This window comes from Pinus tabuliformis, chromosome 9 (assembly GCF_031772625.1).
Source record: "Pinus tabuliformis cultivar Carrire ecotype Pingquan chromosome 9, CPIR1, whole genome shotgun sequence".
In the NCBI taxonomy this organism is placed as follows: domain Eukaryota; kingdom Viridiplantae; phylum Streptophyta; class Pinopsida; order Pinales; family Pinaceae; genus Pinus; species Pinus tabuliformis.
This window is the reverse complement of record NC_142307.1, coordinates 634,857,697-634,882,732: the sequence shown is the minus strand read 5'-3', so window position 1 is coordinate 634,882,732 and position 25,036 is coordinate 634,857,697. Positions and strand designations below refer to the sequence as shown.

Here is a 25,036-nt window from a genome sequence, read left to right as displayed (position 1 = left end):
GTTAGTTTTCGTATTTGTATTCTTGTACTTGTGGATATTTCAAGGCCAATATCCCTTGTACAGAAGCCCTAGACTATTGTATTATTCAGTTGAATTAATATAATGAAGATGAAGTTATTGTACAATGTTGTGTATATTTTGTGCACTGGTAGATTTACTATTGTATATTGTTTTGTTGTGCAAAGTAGCTTTGTTGTGATTCTTGGTTTAGTAGCGTCATAGATTTAAGATTCTCCCCTAGACACCAGGATCGTGGAAAATCAACAAATAAGGGACAAGAAGACATGCCCAACAAGGAAGACAACCATGTGCGACATTTGCCAAAATATGATACTTGGTAATGGTAGAATCCTTCTCCATCATCTTGAATAGAATAAAAAATGTAAAAGGTTGTATGTATAGAAAATGATGCAAAAAAATAAATTGTTAATGGGGAAGCCATCTGAGCATTTTGATGTAATATCCCCAATTTTTGTGAGTGTGAAAATTACGAAGGAGTTTGCCCAATTTGATTGACATTATATAAAAGGTTAATTAGAATTAATAAAAAGGGGCAAATATTACTTTATTGGAGAATTGCAGCAAATATTATTTTATTGGAACAATTGGTTTCTTGCTTGAGGACAAAGTTGAAATTATCTATTGGTGCCTGTTGTCACCCGAATTGTACACCCAATGTGACAACGCTCATGGCAGGGGTTGTCACTCTGATCCCTGCCCTCTCCGTTTATGCAATTTCCTAAATGTAGGCTAAGCGGGGTAGTACCTACGGATGAAGTGATGAGAAACTCATTGGGAACTGTTGCACCCATTTTTTAACCATTCCAAGGAAGCAAGATCCAGAAACTTAAAGGGATTTTTTCAAAGTTCAGAATCATCAACCAAATTGTTCTCATGTCATTGTAAACCCATTTTGTAAGTTTGTAATGTAAATGATGCCAGTAAGACCATGTATTTATGTAACAACCTAGGTAAGCCTGTTATTTTGGCAACGAATTTCATCCTAGGAGTTTTTTGTCTCACTAATTATCTGTGTTTCTAAACATGAATGATCAGCAAAGTTTTTCCCTCTAGCCTCACCCCAAAGCTAAGGTGGAATTTGTCATCAAAGTCTTAAGTGAGTCCTAGTGTTCTTAATCGAGTCTATTGTAAAAGTGATTTGGGAATAATTTAAGCTGTTTGGCTAAACTATTTAATTATAGATCACTTGGTCTACTAAATCATATTGTGTTGCGGAATTGGGTAAATTCTTTTGAGCGTCTACAATGAACGAGTATTCCCTCTTTGAGGGTTGAATTTGTAAAATCTTATGTAAAAAATATTTTAGTGCATGGTCCCTCATACTTAGACATCATGGTTAGAATATTTGAAGGTAGGAAAATATTTAACCCCCTCGTGAGTCAATTAATCAATTTTTCTAGCAAAAATAAAATTAAGTCCTAAGCCAGAAAATCAATTAATTTAGAGTCAAAATTAAAATGTTAGTGAAATTAATTTCTCCAAGTGGAAAAATTCGTGGGTCTAAAAGGAACTAATTTTTGGAGATCCCTCACCAAGGGAATATTGGAAATTTCAAGAAAAATTGGACACTTGGACCTTGGTGGTTAAGTCAAAGTCAAATTTTTGAGGAAATTAGCTCAAAATAATTATTTCTGAGCTAATAAAAAATGGTTTTAATTGAAAATTCCTCAAAAATAAATATTTTCGACAACAGAGATTAAAAGATCATTAAAGATTGATTGACAGTCAAAATTATTTTGGTGGGGATCAAGCCAACTAACCGTTATTTTCCACTTGGAGGAATTTCTCTATAAATAGAAGCTAAGTCACAGGACATGTCCCTTAGGGTCTCATGTCCCATATTTCAAATGTCAGACACGAAAACTGCCATAAAACATGTGGAAAACGTTTTTCTTCATGTCCTCCAATCGAGACACGTGTTTTGGACCAATGTTGCACGAAGCGGGAGCGAAGCGGAAGCGCGAAGCGGAAGCGCGGAGCGCGGAAGCGTCATTTTCCAAAAATCTAGGGAGCGAAGCGTCCGCGGAAGCGTCTGCTATATATATATATTTTTATATATTTTTTTGCATTTATACTCAAAACAAACATCCCAAATACCAAATTAATTGTAGAAGACATGAAAACATGCATATTTTTGCATAAATCAAGATAGATATGGCATCCATGATTCCATTGTAGTTACTAGTATGTACAACAATCATCTATATTCTAGCTATTACAAACATACATCAAATTTTTAAGCATATTATAAAACATAAAACTATAAAAAGTATTAACCCGCGTATATGAAGACCTAGACCTTGCTGTAGCAAAACCGTGAATTGTAGGAGGCTTGAGGAGGAACCTTAAGGCTTAAGCCCCACCAGCAGTACATTGAATACCTAGTAGATCAGCATAGGTGGAAGCATAGTTGGACATAAGATCACAGTGATTTGAAGCAAGGTAAGGGCAACAAACTACATTAGCAAGAATTGCAGACTTTACAAGGAAGTCTCTCAGATCTACTCTCACAGTGTATTGATAATTTGATACTGCACCTCTGGAATAATTGGACGTTCGTTATATGGCTATGCTCTTGCTCCTGGTATGATTTACCAATAGTGTCATATGATCATTGGCATATGCTTCAGTATGATTCTTTGCATTATGACATTTGTTCATGACATCAATTCAATATGGACATGTCACTTGCTTCAGTCATATATATGTTATCGTTTCTCATATAGATCAATATTGGTATGGCTTCCCAATATTGGCAATGATGGGTATAAACCTATAAGCAGAGACTTCTTCATTCTTATATGCACTTAGCATTATGTATGGATATCACTGCTCAAATAGCTTGAGTATGGTATTGCTATGTTCTAATTACAGCAGTATATGAATATATAGAAGTGCATCCATCAGTTCAGTAGATGACTGCGCTTCCGGTTGCGCCACGCAATCCGCCCTTTTTCAATGTATATTCATTGAGTTGACATTGTATTCAGAGCAGTAAGACCGTATATTCAGGCTACAATGCTCAAGTTATATGGTATTAGGAATCCTATATGAGAATGATGTCATATTGGTGGGTTGCGTCCAGGTTGCGTCCAGGTTGCGTGCAGGTTGCGTCCAGGTTGCGTCCAGGTTGCGTCCAGGTTGCGTCCAGGTTGCGCGATTCCGGGGGGCCGCAACCTCAAATGGCAGGAATCGTTTTTTTAACCCGGAATCGCGCCACCTCAAAAACGGAATCGCGCTTCCAGTGTGGATTCCGGGACGCTTCGCTCCGATCCGCGATTCTGGGTTTGGATCCGGCGGGGGGGGGGCGATTCCTGCAACACTGTTTTGGACGTGTCAAAAACGTGCCCTAATGTTTTTCGTTCTTAGGACACGTGTCCCATGAAAAGTGACATTTAAAACCTACAACCTAAGTTGCAGGAAACGCTAGCAGGGGAGGAGTTTCTGTACGGAAACGGAAACGAAACGCGGAAACGCGTATGGTACAACCCAGAAACGCGTTTCTGGCCATATTGGCACATTTCTCGAGGTGGAAACGTGACTAGTACGGCCGAAAACGCGTTTCTGGGCTATACGATGCCGTTTTCACATGCAACTTGATTTTTTTAATTTTTTTATTAATTTGTCTTTTAATTTTTAATTATGTTTTTCTAATGCCTTCTAGTTGCTTCTAGATGCCTGTCTAAAGTTATAAAAGTGAACTTTTGCCCTAGTGTTGATATGCAGTTCATTAAGAAGTTTGAGGCATCTGCAGTTCATGGTAATGTTAAATTCTTAAAGTAAAAGGATGAAAATGAAAAATAAAGGAGAATAAGGATGAAAATGAAAAATAAAGGAGAATATCACTTTTACTTAGATTTTTAACATTACCATGAAATGACTCAAGATGTTTGAGAGTGGTTTCGCTCTCATTGGATTTCATATGGAGAAAGTAGAATTTTAGATCTCACTCAAAATCCAGCAGACTTATCTGTTTTTCAGGATTTCAGGATTGGGGGGATTGCAATGTTTCCATTGGATTTTATAATGAACTAGGGTATGGAACTTGTATTTAATCAAGAGAACCAAGCCCTCTATGCAAGGGAGACTCCCAATAATCAAGAGCATGTAGGGTACTAGGGTATGAAACTTGTATTTAATCAAGAGCACTCAGGTCGTTTGACTATGTAGGAGGAGACTCTCAATCAAGCATGAGACAAGAAATTAGAAATTTCTCGTGTCTGATTTTGGATATTTCTATTTTCATTATGTGATCATTCATGAGTAAATGTGATGTAAATTTAGAGACTTATAGTTTATGCATTGACAATTGACAATTTTATCATAATGTAATAAATTAGAATGTATCATATATGCTTTATGATTGCACATATTTCTTAAATGTCCTAATATATATATATATATATATATATATATATATATATATTCGTGTTTCCCCGTTTCCAAAATTTGGGGGGGTCACGTTTTGTACCCGTTTCCCCGTTTCGTGCAACCTTGCCTGCAACATGGTTTATTTTTGGGTTTTTTTGTCATTGTTCGCCACCAAAGTTGAGTTTGCTCGTCGCTTGAATCCAATTTGTTGTGCAGTGTGAGGAATTCCATCAGATTCGAGTGCAATGCTCACAACTTCACATCGACCTGGACCTGGAGATGTAGGAGACGAGCATTCGCATGCTTTGCTGAGAGTTTAGAGCACTTAAATTTCTTCTAAGTTGTGTTATAGCCTATGGAACTTAACTTAATTATACACGAGTGACCACGTATAGATCATGTGTTGAAATAAAAATCCCAGCTCCCAGTCATGTGCTCATTGCTCACTACACCTTCGGGTCTAAAGAGAGGGAAATCTCGATTAACGCTTTGGTCAACAATGAAGTTTGAACATATATAAATTTATAGTTCATAAACTACCTTTTGTGAAGTTTGAACATGATCAAACTTGTTTGAAGTTAATAACAAAAATTATAACATGAGAAATGAACATTGAACTGTGAACATCATTGATGTAGTAAATTAATAAACTAACTAGTAAATTACTAAATAGTAAATAGTGTATACTAAATACTAAATAGATATCATCATGATTCATATCTATATGGATCAAGCACTATATTTCAGTGTTTTTTAATATATATATATATATATATATATATATATATAACTTGTCCCTCGTGTCATGTTTCCGGGGTCGCTACATCGTATTTACATGTCCTCTGTGTCTTGTGTCCTCATGTCATGTGACTTAGAATAGGAATCATTTTACTTCTATTTTCATCTTGATCTTGACTTCTGATTTGATGTAACTTTGTAAAAGCTGGTGTAAAGCCATTGTTCTGCTAGGAACATTTTGATCATCATAATAAAAGACTTTGGGGTGCAGTTCATGGTGTCTTTGTCTCACTGATTTGTGGTATGTGTTGGGTATGTGCATTCCTATATTGTGCTTCAAATATTAATTAAATCGTTATTTCATTTGTAGATGATAGGAACATTCTATTGGTAAGTTTTGGGCTTATCTTAGGTGATCTGATTCATTGTATGTTCTAACAGTTTCTTCTTGAGAAAATATATAGAGTTTGCAGGTTCCCCGACCCTTGGGCTCCAAGTTCACGAACTATGGGCACAGGCTGACCATGTTTGGATTTTGAATATTTTATGTGATTTTCTAACTTCACTAAGGTTGTGGTTTAACATTTATTTTTCGAAATACATCTAGCCATTATCAAGGTCTATAAAAAATTTATCTTTCAAAATCCTTTTAAACATTGTACACTTGTATATTTTGTGAATATATTTTGTATAAAATTTTTGTAAATAAATTTTATTTTTCTAACCCTTGTTTGCAGCTGGGGTTTTTGGGTTTTGGGATTTTGAAATTTTTGTATATATTGGGGTTTTGGGCACTTGTAAATTTATTTGTGTAGGTGAGATCCAAGGAAATTTGTTGGATTAGAGCTAGATCTAGCCCCTTGACGATGAGATCTAGTCTCTATAATTTTTGCAGGGCCAACAACTGAAGAATTTTGCAGTAAAATTGAATATCTAAAGCAAATTTGAATTTTGGGTGAGGGTTTCAATCTTTATGAGGCCTCTAGGCACAGCGTCATCCTTCCTTGGCCTAGCATGGCCCCTTCTAGCCTCAGCGTTAGCCCTCCTTAGCATCCAAGGCCTAGCCGTAAGCCCCTAGAGGCCTCAACCTGCCTTCAAACGCTTGTCGTGGGTGCTCTTGAGCCTTTCTAGGGTTGGCCGTAAGGCCTAAGTCCCTCAGCCTCCCCTTGTGACCTTGTCGCAGGCCCCAGAGGGTCTGCTCTTGCCCATGAACCTCCTAACACCCCTTTATCTCCCCTTCGTTCAGCCTCCCTTTCCCTTCGTCCTCCTCCTTATCCATTCATTTCCCCTTGTGACCCTTATCGCAGGCTATTTCGACCTCCAAGCCCTAGGCCATAGCCTCTTTTGGACCTCTCATCCCTTCCTCAAGCCTAGTGGCAGCCTTTCAAGGCTTGTTGTGAGACCATTTTGGCCTGTAGACCCTAGCCGTAGGCCTCTTAGACCTTATCCCCTCTCTCCTAGCCTTCATTCATTGCCTTCGTCTATCTCTAATTTGAACATTTGATTTATGCATTGAATAATTGGTGTATTTTGCAGAGATATTTGGCTCAAGTTTCGTGTTTTCATGTGTTGGAAAATTTGGCAAGTTGGGAACTTATCTTCTAGGCCTAGGGCCTAAGGGTTTCGTCTGTAACCCTCTCTTGTTCATTGTTTGCTACAGCAGTCTTATCATCTCTAAGCAGCGATAAAACACTCATGAATGTGCTCTAGGAATCTCTCATAATTTGCCTAAAACATTGTAAAATTAATTGCACGAATTCAGTTAACTTTGTTTCAATTTTTATTGACTGTCATAAGTGCAATCAGATCTGATATAACATTGATAAAAACATCTTAAGAAGGCTAAGATATCATAATTTCATTTGAGTCCTTGTCTCTCATATTTGGTTAAGTATATGCTTCTCATTTCACACTTAAAAGAGCTCTAAATTGGAATTTACACACTGTTGTCCTAAAGGGTTTAGTAATTGTTCATTTGAATGTGATTGGGATATAAGTAACATAAGAACTTTCCTTGCTCATGCTCTATAGATCATAATTGTTCTTGTTTCATGGTTTTATAGCAAGTTGGTTTCTAATTGTTTCAAGTGCACTAACACATTTGTGGTTGTGAGTTTGATAAATTCTTCATAAGATCACATCTAATAGTTTCACTCACTAAAGCACTCCAATCTCAAAAGGAATCATTGGATAATAGCTCTTGTCCTCTTTTGGCATCATTGGTTTATGGTTATTGTGAATCCTTGGCATATTGGCATATCTTGAGAAGCTCTTAACTTGAAATCTAATTACATAAAGGAGACTAATTGCCTCCATTATATCTTTACCAAGTTACTCTACTCTAATTGTCTCCATTCTATTTGCATAGTAAATACTAAGAGGAAGTTGCCTATTTTCTCTCTTTCTATGACAGAAATTACATATATCAGTCTATGTAAATCTCCGTGCTTAAAATATATCAGCTTGAAATTTTGGTAGCTTCATTTTGGGTACGTCATTTATTGCTTGTATTTTCTGAGTTGGAATTGTGAGAAAACACCTACAGCAGTACACAGTCGAGCTGTTTAACGAAATTCTACACTGAAACCATAGCACAAACTCAAAAATTTAGTATGAGAAATTAAGTTTTTTCAAAGAAGGGATTACACCAATGAAGGCCGAGCTACCTAGAGAAGAGAGTGAAAGTGTAAGGTTTCTATATAATATCTGAAATCATCATTTAAAGATCATTTATGTGCTACAACAATAATCCAAATTTATGATTATATCAGTCCTGAAAGGAGTGAGTAGTTTGAAGATTTTACAAATACATTTTCACTATGGAAAGGAGTTGATCTCCCTCAAAATTCTAAGCATAAAATATAAATTGGAAGACCTAAAGTCTGGCCACTGTCACCTTCAAAAAAAAAGAAGCTGAAATTCTGAGTAAGATTGAGTTCTCAATTAATCTATCACCCTCATTCACGATATCATCTTGGAGCAAGTAATACGGTGGTAAATTCTGAGTATATAAATATACAGTCCGATCCAAAAATAGTGAGACAGTAAACCGACCCGTGGAAAAGAATTTGAGTCTTGAAGGAGAATCAAACTCTGTAGGAAGAAAGCATTTTTGACTCAAGGAAGGAAGAAGTTTTCAACAGTGAATGTGTCATGCACCAACTCATGTAAGGACCCTTGAAGACTTCATCTAGATCAGAAGAGCCTGTGGGCTGCAAACCTGTCAAGCTGGACATTCTGTTAAGGCAGCAATATTGGGTTTGCTGTGTAGAAATCAGTGTTGATAATATCGCCGATATTTCGGCGATATTCGTAAATATCGCGCGATTTTCTTGAAAACGAGATATCGGCTGGAAAATATCGCGCTATTTTCTCATTTTGAAAATCTCGCGAGAAATCCGAGATTTCGGCGATATGTTCATAAAAATCGCGCGACGATGGTGAATATCGCCGGCAGAGTTTATAAATTGGGTTTTTGTTTACCGTCAAAGCGTCATTTGATTTTCGTGAGCTGGAGAGTCGAGACGCTGCGAGTGCGAACAGTGCGGAGGGTTTGAACTTTGGCTGCGAAGGAGGGTTTACAGCGGCCAGCCTACAGGTATGCACGTCATTCTATATGCATGGAGAGTCGAGACTATATACGCACAGTCTATACACTGCCTGTAGCAGCCAAATCGCAGTCCTCTAACGCTGTTATTGAATACATTTATATTTTATGATTTTAATGTCTTTTGACTCTTTTCTACATAGCGTATGATGCTTCAAGGCTCAAGCCGTTATACTGGATTATATAATATAGTGTTCAAGGCTCAAGCCGTAATACTGTAGTCTGTCACGACTCATAACTTTTATAACTTCATATTTCATAATGTAACAGTGCAACTGTGTCTTGTAAATAAATTTATAAAATGACTTAAGCTTGACTAGGGTCCTTTGTGTGAAGATTGCAGATTACATAAATGATATTTATTATTTATTATTGACTATGACACATAGATTTGAAAACCTTGTGACTGTCCTTAATATTTTCAGAAGCATGTGATCACAGATAGCAAACACAATAAAAGATGCCTATTTGTGACTGATAAGGCTACCCTGCTACCGTAGTCTCCACTTTAACTGATCAGTGAGATGAAGATCACAAGCAAACCCATGCTCAACTTGCCCCAATAACACGACACATGATAAAATGCAGACTACTTCCAAGGAAATAGCACCATGAACCCACCAAAAGATGACGGAAGAATAATGCATGCCAAGCTGAACTAATTAAACATGAAACAGGTTACAGAACTAAAAGATTACTAGGATTGCTTTTGATTTTTACTCCTTTGTGAAATAGGCTACCCAGCTTGTGCTGGCTGGCTGTACACTGGGCAGTAATCATAGTTCCCAGCTAATTTTAGAGAGTGCCATATGCACTTAGTGCCAGATGGTTAATTTACTTCCTCCTTTACTAATAGATTTCAAAGTTTTCTTTCATATCTTATTGAAATAGAGGTTCAAATGGTCATATTTGGACTCCTAACTTCTAAGTGTAACAGTTAATCAATGTCAATAATAAATAATAAATATGATGCCTTGGTTTGATCATTGATGGAATAGTAAACCATAATAACATTTCCCTTAGCTGTATTTGGGATACAAGACATCACGGGGCTGCTGGAGGGGGAAGTTTATAATTGTGAATAACTTTTGTTGGAAAAGATGAAGGCCTGTGCAGATGCACTGAAAGTGACTCTAAGGCCTGTGTTATCTCCTTAGTTAATAACTTAATCCCTTTGCTTTTGAGGGTCAACAAGTAACCAACATCATGATCAAAGTAATAGATGCTGTATAGGTAGCAATGAGCATATTACTCTGCTGCCAAAGTTAGCATACCTGTAAACCTGTATAAAGATATGGCTGAACCTGTAAAATTGCAGCGTTGCAGTTATACTGTTATTGCTCATACACTTTTAATTTTTAAAAGCTAGGCTATTAAAAATTTAATTTTCTTTCAAGACCTTTGGATTTTTCTTGTAGAACTTTGTTAAAGTTTAGTCCATTTGTCTTTGAAGAATGAGGATTTGATATTGAGACCTGCACCCATGGAATTTCGTAAATTCGTATTACTTATTAACTTATTAAGTTACTAATTCCAAATTTTTTTTGGTGCTGTAGGTTTCCTTTTGAGTTAGCCCACTACAAAATACAAATATGCCAAAAAACTTGGACCCATTTGGGGAGTATGGGATCCCTGATGGTGGGACAAATCGTGCATATCTTTCATGCAAATTGTGTGGGGACAAGATGACAGGTGGGGTTACACGACTGAAATACCATCTTGCTAGACTCACTGGACATGATGTTGGCATTTGTCAAGTTTCTAGTCCGGAGCTTATACGAAAAGCTCTTGAGGCAATTGAAGAAAAGGACAGAAAGAAGGAAGAGGCGGAAAGAAACAAAGTTGAACGTGCAGGTAGATCTTTTGGGATATCTTCTCCTGATTTTGATGTTCAGGGTAGTGGCCCTACTGGCCCTAGTGGGAGGGGCTCCACAACTGGCACACCATCACATGCTAGCGCTACTGCTAGTGTGAATGCGAGGTCATCATTTTTTGTTCCACGAACAAGAGCTGGAGCACAACCTGGCATAAAATCGCTTTATAAAAAAAAGGAGAAGGAAGAAGCAGATAGAGTCATGGGGAGGTGTATTTTTTGGAGCGACTTACCTCTCAGCATCACAAAAACCAATCCATTTTGGCAACCAATGTGTGATGCTATTGCTGTTGTGGGCCCAGGGTACAAAAGTGCCACATATGAGGAGTTGCGGGGGCCAATTCTTCAAGCAGAAAAACAGGACATCAACTCTAGATTGGCGGAGTTGAAACAGACATGGGAAGTCACTGGATGCACAGTGATGTCTGATGGTTGGACAGATAGGAAGGGTAGGACCCTTCTAAATTTCTTGGTACATTGTCCTAAAGGTACCATGTTTATTAAATCGTTGGATGCATCAGAACATATCAAAGATGCAGCAACGATATGTGAGTTGTTAGATGGGTTCATTCAGGAGATTGGTGTGCAGAATGTGGTGCAAGTCGTAACAGACAATGCAGCTAATTATGTGTCTGCCGGCAGAATGCTTATGGAGAGGCATCCCACATTGTTCTGGACTCCATGTGCAGCGCATTGTCTTGATTTGTTGCTTGAGGATATGGGGAAACTCTCCTTCATCAAGGAGGCAGTTGATATGGCTAGGAGCATCCCCAAGTTTATTTATAACCATGCTTTTGTTCTTAGCCTTATGAGGAGGTTCACTAGAAACAAGGAGTTGCGGCGTCCTGCCATCACACGTTTTGCCACAACCTTTATTACTCTTCAGTCTTTGCTTCGATGTCAGTACGAGTTGAAGCAAATGTTTGTGTCTGATGATTGGCGTGCTTGTAGATACAGCAGGAGACCTGATGGGAGAGCCATTGAAAAAATGGTGTACTCTGAGACATTTTGGCGTGGAGTACAAGAAGCATGTGCAGTTAGCGAACCTATAGTAAAGGTTCTTAGATTGGTGGATGGAGAGAAGCCTGCAATGCCTTATTTGTATGAGGGCATGGATAGGGCCAAGGAGGCCATTCGTTCCTATTATGCAGACAAGGGTTCTGCTGGCCTTAATAGGCAGATGATGTTATGGGATGTGATCGATAGTCGGTGGACAGGGATGCTTCATCGACCCATTCATGCAGCAGCACTCTTCCTCAACCCTGCATTTGCATACAAATGCAAATTTCGTTTTGATGGCGAGGTGATGGAAGGGCTCCATTCCTGTATTGAGAGGATGGTACCTGATTCTGAGCTTCGTCGCAAAATCAGCCGCGAGATACATAGTTATCAGGATTGTGTTGGCCTATTTGGCTTTGATGATGCCATTAAGGAAAGGGCCCTCTTCATGCCACGTAAGTGACAAGTCATCACTCATTAGAAATTAGAAATTTGAATTTAATTATGTTTTAACTTTTAACTTTTAACTTTTAAGTTTTTGAATTTTTTATTTCATTATTTTGTTGTAGATCTTTGGTGGCGAAGCTATGGTGCAAGGGTACCAAATTTGCAAAATTTGGCTATACGAATCTTGAGTCAAACATGTAGCTCTTCAGGGTGTGAGCGCAATTGGAGTGTATTTGAGAAAATACACGCCAAAAAGCGCAACAGGTATAACTTTGAACTCAAGCCTTCAGTTGAGCAATTACACTTATTGTAATTTTTAATTTTTAATTTATGACCTTCAAGTGTCAAGAGTCAAGAGTCAAGACTCATTACTTTTTTTGACACTCTTACAGGTTGGAGTTCGCACGCCTCAACGATTTGGTGTATGTGCATTACAACATCCGACTTCGAGTGAGGCAAATAGAATCACCAGTGGATCCAAATGCCATTTCCTTAGACAATATTGATGTATTGTCTCCGTGGAGGGTGGAGTCTCAGGAGCCCATATTGGAGGAGTCACCTTCATGGTTGGAGGAGCCAGTGGCAGATGATCCATTAGAGCAGGGGCAGCAAGAGGAGGACTCGGAGTCAGAGGAGCAGCAGCACTTAGAGGAGGAGCAGGAGGAGCTAGAGGAGGACACTGCGAGAGCATCAGCATCAACACCATCTGCTATAGATATAGGAGAGCATAGCTCCATGCCTATCACTCATTATTTGACATTAGGTGCAGAGGCAGTGTCAGGGCCTTCTACTACTAGGGGCAGGCCTGACAAACAGCCCATCATGTTTTCCAGTAAAAGGGGGAGAGGGCAGTAGATAGATAGCTGCTAGTTTTATTTGTTATGCTACATGTAACTCATGATGATGAGATACTTTTATTATTATATGTGATGTTATTTTGTATTGGTTCTCCACATTTGAGTCCTTGAATGGACAATTATCAGGGATTAGCACGATTTGGTATCGCCTTTGATATATCATTTCTATTTGACATCATTTATATCAATGTTTTCTTCATATTTATGTGCCAATGTGTTTAAACTTTATTTCATGTTGTTATTGCTTTATATGTTTAAAAATCTGAAAAAAATGAATATATTATGCATTTTTTATGCTTGCTTTTGTTGTTTAAATTCTGAACATGAAGATGTTGCTTTAAAAATTAAAATAGTTTCTTGAGTGTTTGCTGGGCACTGTATAGTTATACTCATTTAATGCCAATTTTTTGTTTTTTTTGTGCCCTAGGTTTGAATTAGTTCACTACAAATGTCAAATATGCCAAAAGCCTTGGACCCATTTTGGGAGTATGGGGAGGCTGTTGGTGGGGCAAATCAGGCATATATATCATGCAACTTGTGTTGGCATTATGATTCAAGTGTTGTCCTTGATGGCAACTCACTCAGAGGTTGGTACAGGTGCTCAGAGACTGGTACAGGTGATGACAACTTAACTAGAAGACAGATCTCAGTACAGCAGGACAAGAAAGAGATATACGCAGGTTCAGCAAGGAGAATCAGCGTGTACACGCAGGTTGGCTTCATCAAAAGCGCGTGTATGTGGAAACGTACCTTTGGTCCATGGCGGTTAGTCCTTGGAAGTTGTGCCTATGGTTTCGGACCATTGTGTCTCGACGGGCGTGTCGATCCCTAGTATTGAAGTTGATGGTATTGTGTTACTATGGTTTTGGCTCTTGGTATTGAGCAAGGCCTAAGGCTATATAAGGAAAAGATCACTAGGCCAAAGAGTGCAAGTGTGAGTGATGAAGATCTGAGAAAGTGTGAGATCCAAGTGCTGGTTATGGGTTGGTGATCTGAACCAAGGTTTCCCTCATGTGGAGGATGATGAATGATGGAACGAGATCTCAAGGCTTGGAATGATTATCTTCATATGGTTTGACTGTGGATAGATCAGATCTACTGACGCATGTTTATTATTATGATCTGGGTATGTTTTGATGTCTGATATAGCTGCAGAGCTATAAGTTAGAATTTGCAGATCTGTACGCGGGTTGGCTTTGGTAAAAGAGCGTATACACGCAGGTTGGGTTCATCCAAGTAGCGTATACAATGTGAAGTATGATATTTGAAGATGAAGTTGGATCTGGTTGTTGTTATGTTGTCTGGTTGTTGTTGACAGGGTTACAGTGATTCAGAATTGGGTGTTTCAGTGATTGATGATGCAGGTTGTTCTACAATGGTGATTGTTTCATGGATCCAGTATGAAAATGTATGAAACGTGGTCCCGGGAAGATCGTAGGCCGGCACCTACGTACTGGTAAACATATCAGCCAGTACAAGAGCCAAGGGGGGTTGTAGCTCCCTTCCAGGAGCAGCTGGAAAACGAGTGAAGGTTGTAGCCTTCTGTAGGGTTGGCACCTACGTACTAGTAAATGGATCGGCTAGTACAAAAGCTATGAGGGTTGTAGCCCTCTGCAGGTTGCAGCCTGCGTGCTGGTAAATGACTGCACCAATGCATTGTAAAAGAAGTTTCTTATTAAAGAAGAAAGAGACGAATTGCAGCAGGTGGTTTTCACCCACATTGGGTTTCCACCTTATATCATGGTGTTCATGTGTGTGGCTCTTGTGTGATGTTCTGTTCTGTTATTCTGCACCTGTTTACTGTTAATATGCTTAATAATGATCTGATGCATTTACTGAAGATTAAGATAACTGAATTATATATACGCGAGTTTCATTAGACACAGTAGCGTGTACACGCGGGTTCACTTAATTGAAGTAGCGTATATGTTTCTGAGTATGAAATAGAAAAAGTTTGATTGATCTGATAATACTGATTCACCCCCCCTCTCAGTATTATTTCCAACAATTGGTATCAAAGCAGGTCCTTCAGAGAAGCTTGATCGCTTGAAGGAGATTCGTAGAACAATGGGGAAGAAAGCACGTCAGAAGAAGAAGACAGCTCAAAAGAACAATGACAACCTGTCGTTGTGTGGAAGCAAGTATTCAGATCCAGAAGCACCTCAGATTGAAGATGGACAAGCAAATGAAGCGTCAGATCAAATCATAGATCAACAAGATCTACCTAGCAAAAGGGAGAATGCCCTCAAAGAAGAAATCATCAGATTAGAAGAACAGTTGGAATGTGCCTTCAAAGTTCGAGAAATGCTGCTAGCACTGAATAAAGAGCAAGAAAACGAGATCCTCAAACTAAGGCATCAGTTGGATGAAGAAAGGAAAGTTGAAGAGACCTTGAAGAAGCAATGTCTTGAAAAAGAAGAACAACATCAAGTTGAGGTAAATATCTTGAAAAGCAAATTAGAAGAAAAGGATAAGCTTTTACGATTTCAAGATAGCTCTAAAGTCTTGGATGATATTCTTAGTAGTCAAAGATCTCCTGCTATCAAGACTGGTCTTGGTTTTCATGAATATGTTGAAGGTGAATCTAGTTCACAAGGTGAGGCAAGAAACTCTAATGAGAAATCTGAAATGCCCAAAAAGGAACAACCAAGGAAAGAAATTCCTCAAGGAAGATTCTCTACTCCTAACTATGGACGTGATAGACGATTATTTCCTCCACTGAATAATGTTGAATGTTATGTATGTCATAATCTTGGACATGTTGCAACCATATGTAGAAGAAGACGGTTTCAAGACCATCATGCAGAAAGATCATCACATTCAAGATACTTTAATGGATATTGCTTTTCTTGCAATATGTTTGGCCACAAAGCTGCTGATTGCTACAAGAGGAATATGAAACATGTAAGATGCTATGCATGTAACAAGTTTGGACATAAAGCAAGAGATTGCAGGAACAAAGCTCATGATAAGAAGAAATCATCAACATGCGTGAAGATATGGAAGAAGAAGGAAGTTCAGTCAGAAAGATGTGGCACAGCACAGGGTACTCAGCACAGCACAGACATAACAGACTCAGGGGGAGCTGAAGGTATAGAACTTCAGTGTTCTGATTCTCATACGCAAGTTTCATAAAGACAAGTCGCGTATATACGCGAGTTACAGGCTGCAAAGTCGCGTATATGAAGAAAGAGCAGCAGAACAGACCCAGGTTCAGTCATGGTTGGCTCAGGCTCAGGGGGAGCAGAACAGACTCAGGAAATGGTTCAGACATGGTTGGCTTACACTCAGGGGGAGAATATTCTTCGAATAATGCATTGTTGGCATTATGGTTAGAAGGTGTTGATAAAGTCTATGAAGCTAAATGATACATCTTACTGTTTAGGAATGGTATTGCAGGCTGATGGTACAGATCATGATGCTGTTGGTGGCTTTCATAAGTCTTGGTCTAGATATTTCATCACTATGTCATGTATCTCTTTTATGATGTCAAGGTCATGTAACGGCCTATGTTGGTTTCCCCACTATGCCTGGGATGAATGATGACATGTTCATGTATTATCATATATCTTCACTTGGTTAGGTGGATGAGTCAATATTGGGATATCCCCACTAGGTTGGGTGATGAATGTATGTAGAGTTTTTTGGTGATAGGAAGGTCTTCTATGATGTATAAGGTCTTTGCTCTTCTTGAAGAACATCTTTTGCAGATCTTGCCTACAGTCAAGGGGAGCATGAACAGCACAATTCAGCAAGAGCAGGATGGATAGATTGGTACACTTTGGCATACACAAAGGGGGAGCACATTTGGAGATTTCAGCATGTACTCAGGGGGAGTATGGACAGCAGTATGGTCAGCAGAAGGTATACCAAGGAAGAGAATATCTTGGTCCACCCTTTGCCCTTGATGTCAAAGGGGGAGAGTGACTTGGTGTGGTGGTTGCCATCAAGTCCAAAGGGGGAGATTGTTGGCATTATGATTCAAGTGTTGTCCTTGATGGCAACTCACTCAGAGGTTGGTACAGGTGCTCAGAGACTGGTACAGGTGATGACAACTTAACTAGAAGACAGATCTCAGTACAGCAGGACAAGAAAGAGATATACGCAGGTTCAGCAAGGAGAATCAGCGTGTACACGCAGGTTGGCTTCATCAAAAGCGCGTGTATGTGGAAACGTACCTTTGGTCCATGGCGGTTAGTCCTTGGAAGTTGTGCCTATGGTTTCGGACCATTGTGTCTCGACGGGCGTGTCGATCCCTAGTATTGAAGTTGATGGTATTGTGTTACTATGGTTTTGGCTCTTGGTATTGAGCAAGGCCTAAGGCTATATAAGGAAAAGATCACTAGGCCAAAGAGTGCAAGTGTGAGTGATGAAGATCTGAGAAAGTGTGAGATCCAAGTGCTGGTTATGGGTTGGTGATCTGAACCAAGGTTTCCCTCATGTGGAGGATGATGAATGATGGAACGAGATCTCAAGGCTTGGAATGATTATCTTCATATGGTTTGACTGTGGATAGATCAGATCTACTGACGCATGTTTATTATTATGATCTGGGTATGTTTTGATGTCTGATATAGCTGCAGAGCTATAAGTTAGAATTTGCAGATCTGTACGCGGGTTGGCTTTGGTAAAAGAGCGTATACACGCAGGTTGGGTTCATCCAAGTAGCGTATACAATGTGAAGTATGATATTTGAAGATGAAGTTGGATCTGGTTGTTGTTATGTTGTCTGGTTGTTGTTGACAGGGTTACAGTGATTCAGAATTGGGTGTTTCAGTGATTGATGATGCAGGTTGTTCTACAATGGTGATTGTTTCATGGATCCAGTATGAAAATGTATGAAACGTGGTCCCGGGAAGATCGTAGGCCGGCACCTACGTACTGGTAAACATATCAGCCAGTACAAGAGCCAAGGGGGGTTGTAGCTCCCTTCCAGGAGCAGCTGGAAAACGAGTGAAGGTTGTAGCCTTCTGTAGGGTTGGCACCTACGTACTAGTAAATGGATCGGCTAGTACAAAAGCTATGAGGGTTGTAGCCCTCTGCAGGTTGCAGCCTGCGTGCTGGTAAATGACTGCACCAATGCATTGTAAAAGAAGTTTCTTATTAAAGAAGAAAGAGACGAATTGCAGCAGGTGGTTTTCACCCACATTGGGTTTCCACCTTATATCATGGTGTTCATGTGTGTGGCTCTTGTGTGATGTTCTGTTCTGTTATTCTGCACCTGTTTACTGTTAATATGCTTAATAATGATCTGATGCATTTACTGAAGATTAAGATAACTGAATTATATATACGCGAGTTTCATTAGACACAGTAGCGTGTACACGCGGGTTCACTTAATTGAAGTAGCGTATATGTTTCTGAGTATGAAATAGAAAAAGTTTGATTGATCTGATAATACTGATTCACCCCCCCTCTCAGTATTATTTCCAACAACTTGTGTGGGACCAAGATGTCAAGAGGGATTACACGATTGAAATACCATCTGGCTAAACTCTCTGCATATGATGCAGCAGATGTGATGCCTTGTATGGTTTCTAGTGCAGAGGTTATACAAAAAGCTCGTGAAGCAATTGCTGAACAAGACAGAAAGAAAGCTGCTAGGGAGAGGCCAATGGTCTCAGATAGATAGCTGCTAGTTTTATTTGTTTTGCAACTTTTGCTACATATAAGTTTATAACTCATGATGATGAAATACTTTTAAACTTTTATATATGTGATGTTGTTTTGTTTGAGTCCTTGATTGGACAATTATCACTATCAGGGATCAGCAGGATATGTGATGTTATTTTAATTTTTGTTTGAGTCCTTGATTGGACAATTATCAATTTATCACTATCAGGGATCAGCAGGATTTGGTATCGCCTTTGAAGTTTGATGTATCATTTCTATTTGACATCATATATATCAGTGTTTTCTTCATATTTATGTGCCAATGTGTTTAGTTCATGTTGTTATTGCTTTATATGTTTAGAAATCTGAAAAAAATGAATATATTATGCATTTTTTATGCTTGCCGATATTTGCCGATATTTTGCCGATATTTTCGCCGATATTTCCGATAAGATATTTTCCGGACCCTCGCCGATATTTTCCCGATACCGATATTATCAACACTGGTAGAAATTGAGGCACAAGACATTGTGAAGTGAGAACATGAGCAGACATCAGTGCAAATTAATTCGTGTTAAAAAGTTGGCAAATTAATTTTCTAAAACCATTATTGTTTCTACAAGTGCATTTTTGGTCATTTATTGATTTGATTGTTTGAATAATGGAGAAAATTCATGGATTATTAGAGTTATAAAGCACTCTAATCTTATCTACTGGTGGAAGCACAGTTAAAGTCAGCAAAGACACTTTCAGAGGTATTCAAACATCTTTACAACATGCACAAGAAAACATTGCTTTTTTTGCAGCTTGAATCTCAACTACAACAGGAAGAATTACAGCAGTGGAGTCATCATTCTGAACCTGTTTTTGTTCAGAAGATTGAAACAGACTCCCATAAACAGCAAGACAATAATGTTACAATTGATTCAGATCCAGTGCCCAATAAAGCAGCAGTTGTACATGCAAATGTAGAAATTTAGTCTGCACTTCCCAAGTCGGTCATCAGACCTTGGGAAGAGTTTGTCCACAACAAGCACAGAACAGGTCTTAGATATGAGAAGGACATGTCCTTTCATATTCCAGATTACTCAAAGGCCATCCAGTTTGAGAGTGTTGGATTACTTCATGACAGTTCACCTTCAGTTGTTCCAGATTTTGCACCTTTTCCATAGCAACAACAACAGATTGTGAAATGCCAACACTGTGACCGAGTTGGCCATATGAAAGATCACTGTTTTGATCTTCATCCATGTAAGCATTGTCATAAAACCAGTCATTCTTCAAACAGATGCTTCAAAAACAAGCCTCCTGCAAGAACAAAGATTCGTCTTGGATGGATCACTTCTTGGCAATGGGCATCAACAGCCAAGAAGATATTCCAGTCATATGTCAGAACTTGTTCTAGAGTATTGAACAGTCTTGCAGTTGAGATTTCTTCATCTTCTCACCTTGTATTTGACAAGGGGGGAAATGATGGTCATCTACAAGCTTCAAAGTCACATCAAGCGAGCCTGAGCCACAACTTGCCATACTAGATTTAGAGTTGTAGCCATAGACAAATATGCCCCTAAGCATGCCTTCAGTCGGTGATACCTCTTCAAAGAATTGGGGACACTTCCTCTAGCAGAAGACTTCAGCTTCTTTCCAGTGTCAGAAGAGTTCCAGGAATTGCATTAAGCATTCCAGAGTTGTTGGTCATCCTTAAACCATCACAAGTTGAGACCTCCCTTTTCAGGTTGAGGTTCTCCCTTTTATGTGGGGTGAGACCTCCCTTTCATGGTTGAAGGTTTCCCTCTTCAAAACATGAGGAGCACTTCCTCTAGCAGAAGACCTGAGCTTCATGCCAGACTTGGAAGAGTTCTGGGAACTGCACTAAGCGTTCCAGTGTTGGTGGTCATCCTTAAACCACCGCCCTTTATACCAACATTTCAGAAAGCACATTCAGCCTAGTGTTGCCATGCATTTTTGCACATTTTGTATTACAACTCTCTTCTTGGACTCATACATTACCCTTTGGATTAAGGGGGGAATGTTGGACACCTAATCCTCTATGGGTTGGTGTAGAATGTGAATAGCCATGAGAGTTCAAGAGACCTTGGGATGTGGAACCCAACAGTCACACGAATGTACTATAAATGTATATCATTGTCAAATAATAGACGTACTCTCCTGCTTATCTTTCCTATTCTGTTGCTGCCATGTGTGTGTTTAACATTGTTGAAGCAATAATCTTGTTGAGGAATCATCATTTGAATATCTTGAAAGGTTTCTAATTTTCTCTAGTAATTGTCATTTGCATCTTGCATAAAGGATCATTGGTATTGAGTGTTTTAATCAAGCATATCTTGAATGATTATTATCTCTTTGAAGTATCTTGAAAGCTTCTAATTGGAGCAAGAGCATTGATAATTTTGTGATAGTAATCGTTGGTATCTTGTTAAGCGTTAGTCAAATTATTTTAGGTGCTTCAATTATCATTGAATAAGTTATTACGGGATTTTGGCACATCCCGTAAATGTTGAATAATTGTATATTGTGGATATCTATTTGGAACTTGCTAACTTGGCACATTTTCTTGTGGTTAAGAATGTGATCTCATTGATAAGTACTTGGTGGTGTAATTTAAGATCAAGTCATAATTAAGTACTTAAGCAACTTAAACAATCTTACCTTAAGAATCACTCAATCCATCTTGCATTTGCATTCAAAGTGTAGTTGCATTAATAACTTACCTCCAAGCATAAGCCTGGTTGATAGATATTTAGGGCCACCCTTTCTCAATTTAGCTTGAGCACTTTAGCCCCTCTTTAGTGGTTAACGTAGTGACCTTGCAATCATCATAGCTACAGTCTCTGCAACACCAGAGGCACCAGGTGTTTGGAACACAACGGGAGGTATCGTTAATCAAGCCTTTTCTTGCTTCTTGTTGGCTTCCATCCCACAACCTACTCTAGAGACTAATTCTAAAACAATTAAGAGGAAGGTTATGCTGATTTGGGGTAGCATCAGATGTGCTCTAGCCATGAAAATTGGTGGAGAGGCTAAAGCACATGAGATTTCCAAGACCCAGAAATAGTTTGAGGAAATTCCACCCGGTTAGAGAGATATTAAAATAATTAATATTTTTAATGGAGTTCCTAAGTCTAAACTTAGGAAAATTAAAATATTAATGGGTATTAATATAAAACTGGGTGAGAATATTCTAAATGACATGGATCAAGCCAAATATAATGTTAGCCACTCATTAGAGATTTATTCTCGATCGTTGAAGACTCAACAGAAAAAAAGTATAAAAGGAGGCTGAGGGTCAGTTGGAGATACACCAAAATTAATCAGTCAGTTCGATTTTCCGGAGCGGGGTTTGCTGAGAAAATTCGAACAAGTGATCAAAGTTGCAGCGAGGGGCAGTGAATGCATAGCACAGAGGCAGAGATAGTGTTGAAGGACCAACGCAGAGATTGAGGAGGCTACATAGAGCCAACGGGAGCCACGCAGAGGGCCAGAGTGATTGCGCAGAGGCTAGCAGGGCCTGCGTGGGTGAAGAAAAAGGACAGAGAGCCAATTCAAAGTAGCAAAAGGCTGACGCAGGGGGTTTCAGAGTGACGCAGAAGCCAGGAGGGTTGACGCAGAGCTTCAGAGAAGCATTGGAGAGATTTTCGTGGAGCAAACTTCCTAAATACCTACTTCGGAAGAGTGGTATCACTGCCAAATAGATATTTCTGTTGGGTGAGCTAGTTTGGCACCCTAGTTGTACTCAAGAAAGCTTCTTAATAATAAAACCCTTAGAACTGCTGCACCAGTTTTCCCAAGTTGGGTTTTTTCAGAGACGTAACGGTGTCCCTTTTGTGTTTGTCTGTTATTTCATTTGATAATCTGTAGATGGTTGAGACTGCATTTGTGTTTATTTTCAGTATTTATATAGTTAAAAAACTTGTTAAGGAATAAACAAGTAGGTGAAATAAACCAAATAATGCAGGAAGAATTTATGACATGTTAGACTTAGAAATTCCAACATGGTATAAGAGCATTTCAGAACACAGGAGAGCTTAAGGCACCAACTAAATCAGAAAGTTTGCAGTAGAAACAATTGTCCCGAGAGACAAAAGTTGTTCCTAAGTAGAAAGCAACAAAGACAGAGTGACGCAAAGGGCCTGCGTCATCATTTTGAGCCAGAGAGAAGGCTAGCGCAGAGGCAGAAGAAGGCAGAAGAGGATCACAAAGAGCCACGTCATCCTACTCAGTCAGGGAGGCTTGATGCAGGTGGCCAGAGGAGCAATTCAGCCTTGTTGGGATTGCGCAGAGCTAAGAGGCTCAGTTTCTTCAGCTGTTGGCGCCTAGGGAGGTGTGGGCAAATTGTGGATTGGGAAGCTGGTGGGGTGTTGTTGCTGTCAAAACAGAACAGTACCTAACAGGACAGAACCAAGGTAGAGGGAGCTGCTGCCTTAGGGATTTGTAGCCAAGAAATCCAAATCCGAGTTTTGCAGTTGCAAAGAGGATCGGAGAGGAGCAGTTCGATAGTTGCTAGGAGAGAATTTCCAGGAGGGAAGTCGAGACTCAGAGGAAGTCCAAGAGAAGAGCAGAGATGGCAATGAACGGACTGAGGGATCAGGACAGGTTGGACGGGGCATCCAACTTTGTCATCTTGAAGGCCAAGATCCTGTTTGTTCTGGATAAACATCGCATCAAGGGCTTCGCCTTGAGAATTGTGGCTATCCCAGTCGACCCAGTTGATAATGAAAGGTATGAGGATGCAATGGCGAAGGTAAAGTGCATAATCCTTGAAGGGGTCAAGGATGATGTAGTTCATCATATTGCCGAGAAGAATACGGCAAAGGAGATTTGGGACACTTTGACGACATTGCATCAGGGCACTTCCGTGCAGAGGAAGATGCTACTGGAGAATCAATTGCGGTCGTATTAGATGCAGAAGGGGAAGCAAATAGATCTATACCTCAGCAGGTTGCACGAGATTCGGGACCAACTTACTTCCATAGGGGCCACGCCGGCTCAGGAGTTCATGGTGAGGAACACCCTGAATGCAATCTCCGAGGATTGGGGGACATTTGTCCAAAGCATTTTGGGCAGAGATGATCTTCTAGGATGGGAAGAGATGTGGGCAGCTCTTCGCCAAGAAAAGATCAGACGGTTAACCAAGGCGGGAAGTAGCAGCAAAGGAGGTCGAATCAAGAAAAAGGAGGATGCGGCTTTGGCATTTGTAGGAGAGTAGGAGAAGAGGAAGAAGAAGGAAATCTCCAAGGTAAAGTGCTTCCATTGTGGGGAGCTAGGTCATTATGCAACCTAGTCTCCCAGGAAGAAGAATAAAGGAGAGGCTTCTGACTCCAAGGTAGCTCCGGCTAAGGTGGAGAAAGAAGTCAAAATGGATGACGAATGTGCCATGAGTGCTCATGCACCTCTAGAGAAGAGGTGGGGAGACATCAAGTTGTAGTCAGGAGGACAACAGAAAATGAGGGGCAGGATCCTTGAGGTACCCAAACTCTTGGATCATATCCGACTATGGGAGCCCCGAGAGACAGTAACAGGATGACGGATGTCGGTAGACACAAGATGCGGATGGAGTGACAAGGTAGTGCTAGAGTGCAGTGATCTCTCGCAGCGCAGTGAAGGTTACAACAGTGCAAGAGGTATAGAGGTGGTTGCAGCAGTGCAGAAAGGCACAGAGGTGGTTGCAGCAATGCGAGAGGCACAAAGGTGTTGTAGCAGCGCAAAGGCAGCAGAGGGAGCACAGGATAAGCAGCAGAGGTAGCTTCAGCATCAGGGGGGCTTCTAGCCTTACAAGGATGTCAGTAGTTGGGTAGATTAGTTACTTAGTTCTCAGTAACTGAGTTGCAGTGCAGCAATTAGCAGTGGCAGTGTTATGGGCAGCACGATGCAGCATGATGAAAGAGAACTGCAGTGCAGATGCAGTGTTGGGAGGAAGGACCAGCAACAACACGGATGCAGAGGGAGCTATAGTACAGATGTAGCAGTGGCAGTGGTAGAGCCATGGGCAGCAGTAGAGGAGGCAAAAGTGCAGTGGATGTTGGGAAACAGGCCAAGCATCAGCACAGGTACCGATGCTGGATGACCAGTGTGATGTTCAATAATGGAGCATTACTAGAGCACACTCCTCGCTAAGAGGGAGTGTTGATTTGGGGTAGCATAGGATGTGCTCTAGCTATGAAAATTGGTGGAGGCTAAAGCACATGAGATCTCCAAGACCCAGAAATGGCTTGGGGAAATTCCACTTCGTTAGAGAGATATTAAAATAATTAATATTTTTAATGGAGTTCCTAAGTCTAAACTTAGGAAAATTAAAATATTAATGGGTATTAATATAAAACTGGGTGAGAATGTTCTAAATGACATGGATCAAGCCAAATCTAATCTTAGCCGTTGATTAGAGATTTAATCTTGGTCGTTGAAGACTCAAGAGAAAAAGTATAAGAGGAGGCTTGAGGGTCAGTTGGTGATACACCAAGATTAATCAGTCAATTCAATTTTCTGGAGCGG

At 39.8% G+C, this 25,036-nt stretch overlaps 2 protein-coding genes across 5 annotated transcripts in view; one reads left to right on the top strand and one right to left on the bottom strand.

The window, feature by feature from the left end:
* Positions 1-25,036, bottom strand: part of LOC149150231 (pectin acetylesterase 3-like) — a 277,487-nt gene that overhangs the window by 124,346 nt on the left and 128,105 nt on the right. The window lies entirely within an intron of this gene.
* LOC149150232 (uncharacterized) lies at positions 10,330-23,447 on the top strand. The gene is made up of 4 exons (XM_089439120.1): positions 10,330-12,064; positions 12,179-12,320; positions 12,449-12,781; positions 23,267-23,447. The coding sequence occupies exons 1-4, from the start codon at positions 10,330-10,332 to the stop codon at positions 23,445-23,447; spliced, it is 2,391 nt and encodes a 796-aa protein (XP_089295246.1).

Coding starts and splice junctions, on each gene's coding strand:
- LOC149150232 (XM_089439120.1), top strand. CDS start 10,330: ATGCCAAAAAACTTGGACCCATTTGGGGAGTATGGGATCCCTGATGGT. Junction 12,321..12,448: donor CACGCCAAAAAGCGCAACAG/GTATAACTTTGA, acceptor ACACTCTTACAG/GTTGGAGTTCGCACGCCTCA. Junction 12,782..23,266: donor TCTGCTATAGATATAGGAGA/GCATAGCTCCAT, acceptor TGATAATGAAAG/GTATGAGGATGCAATGGCGA.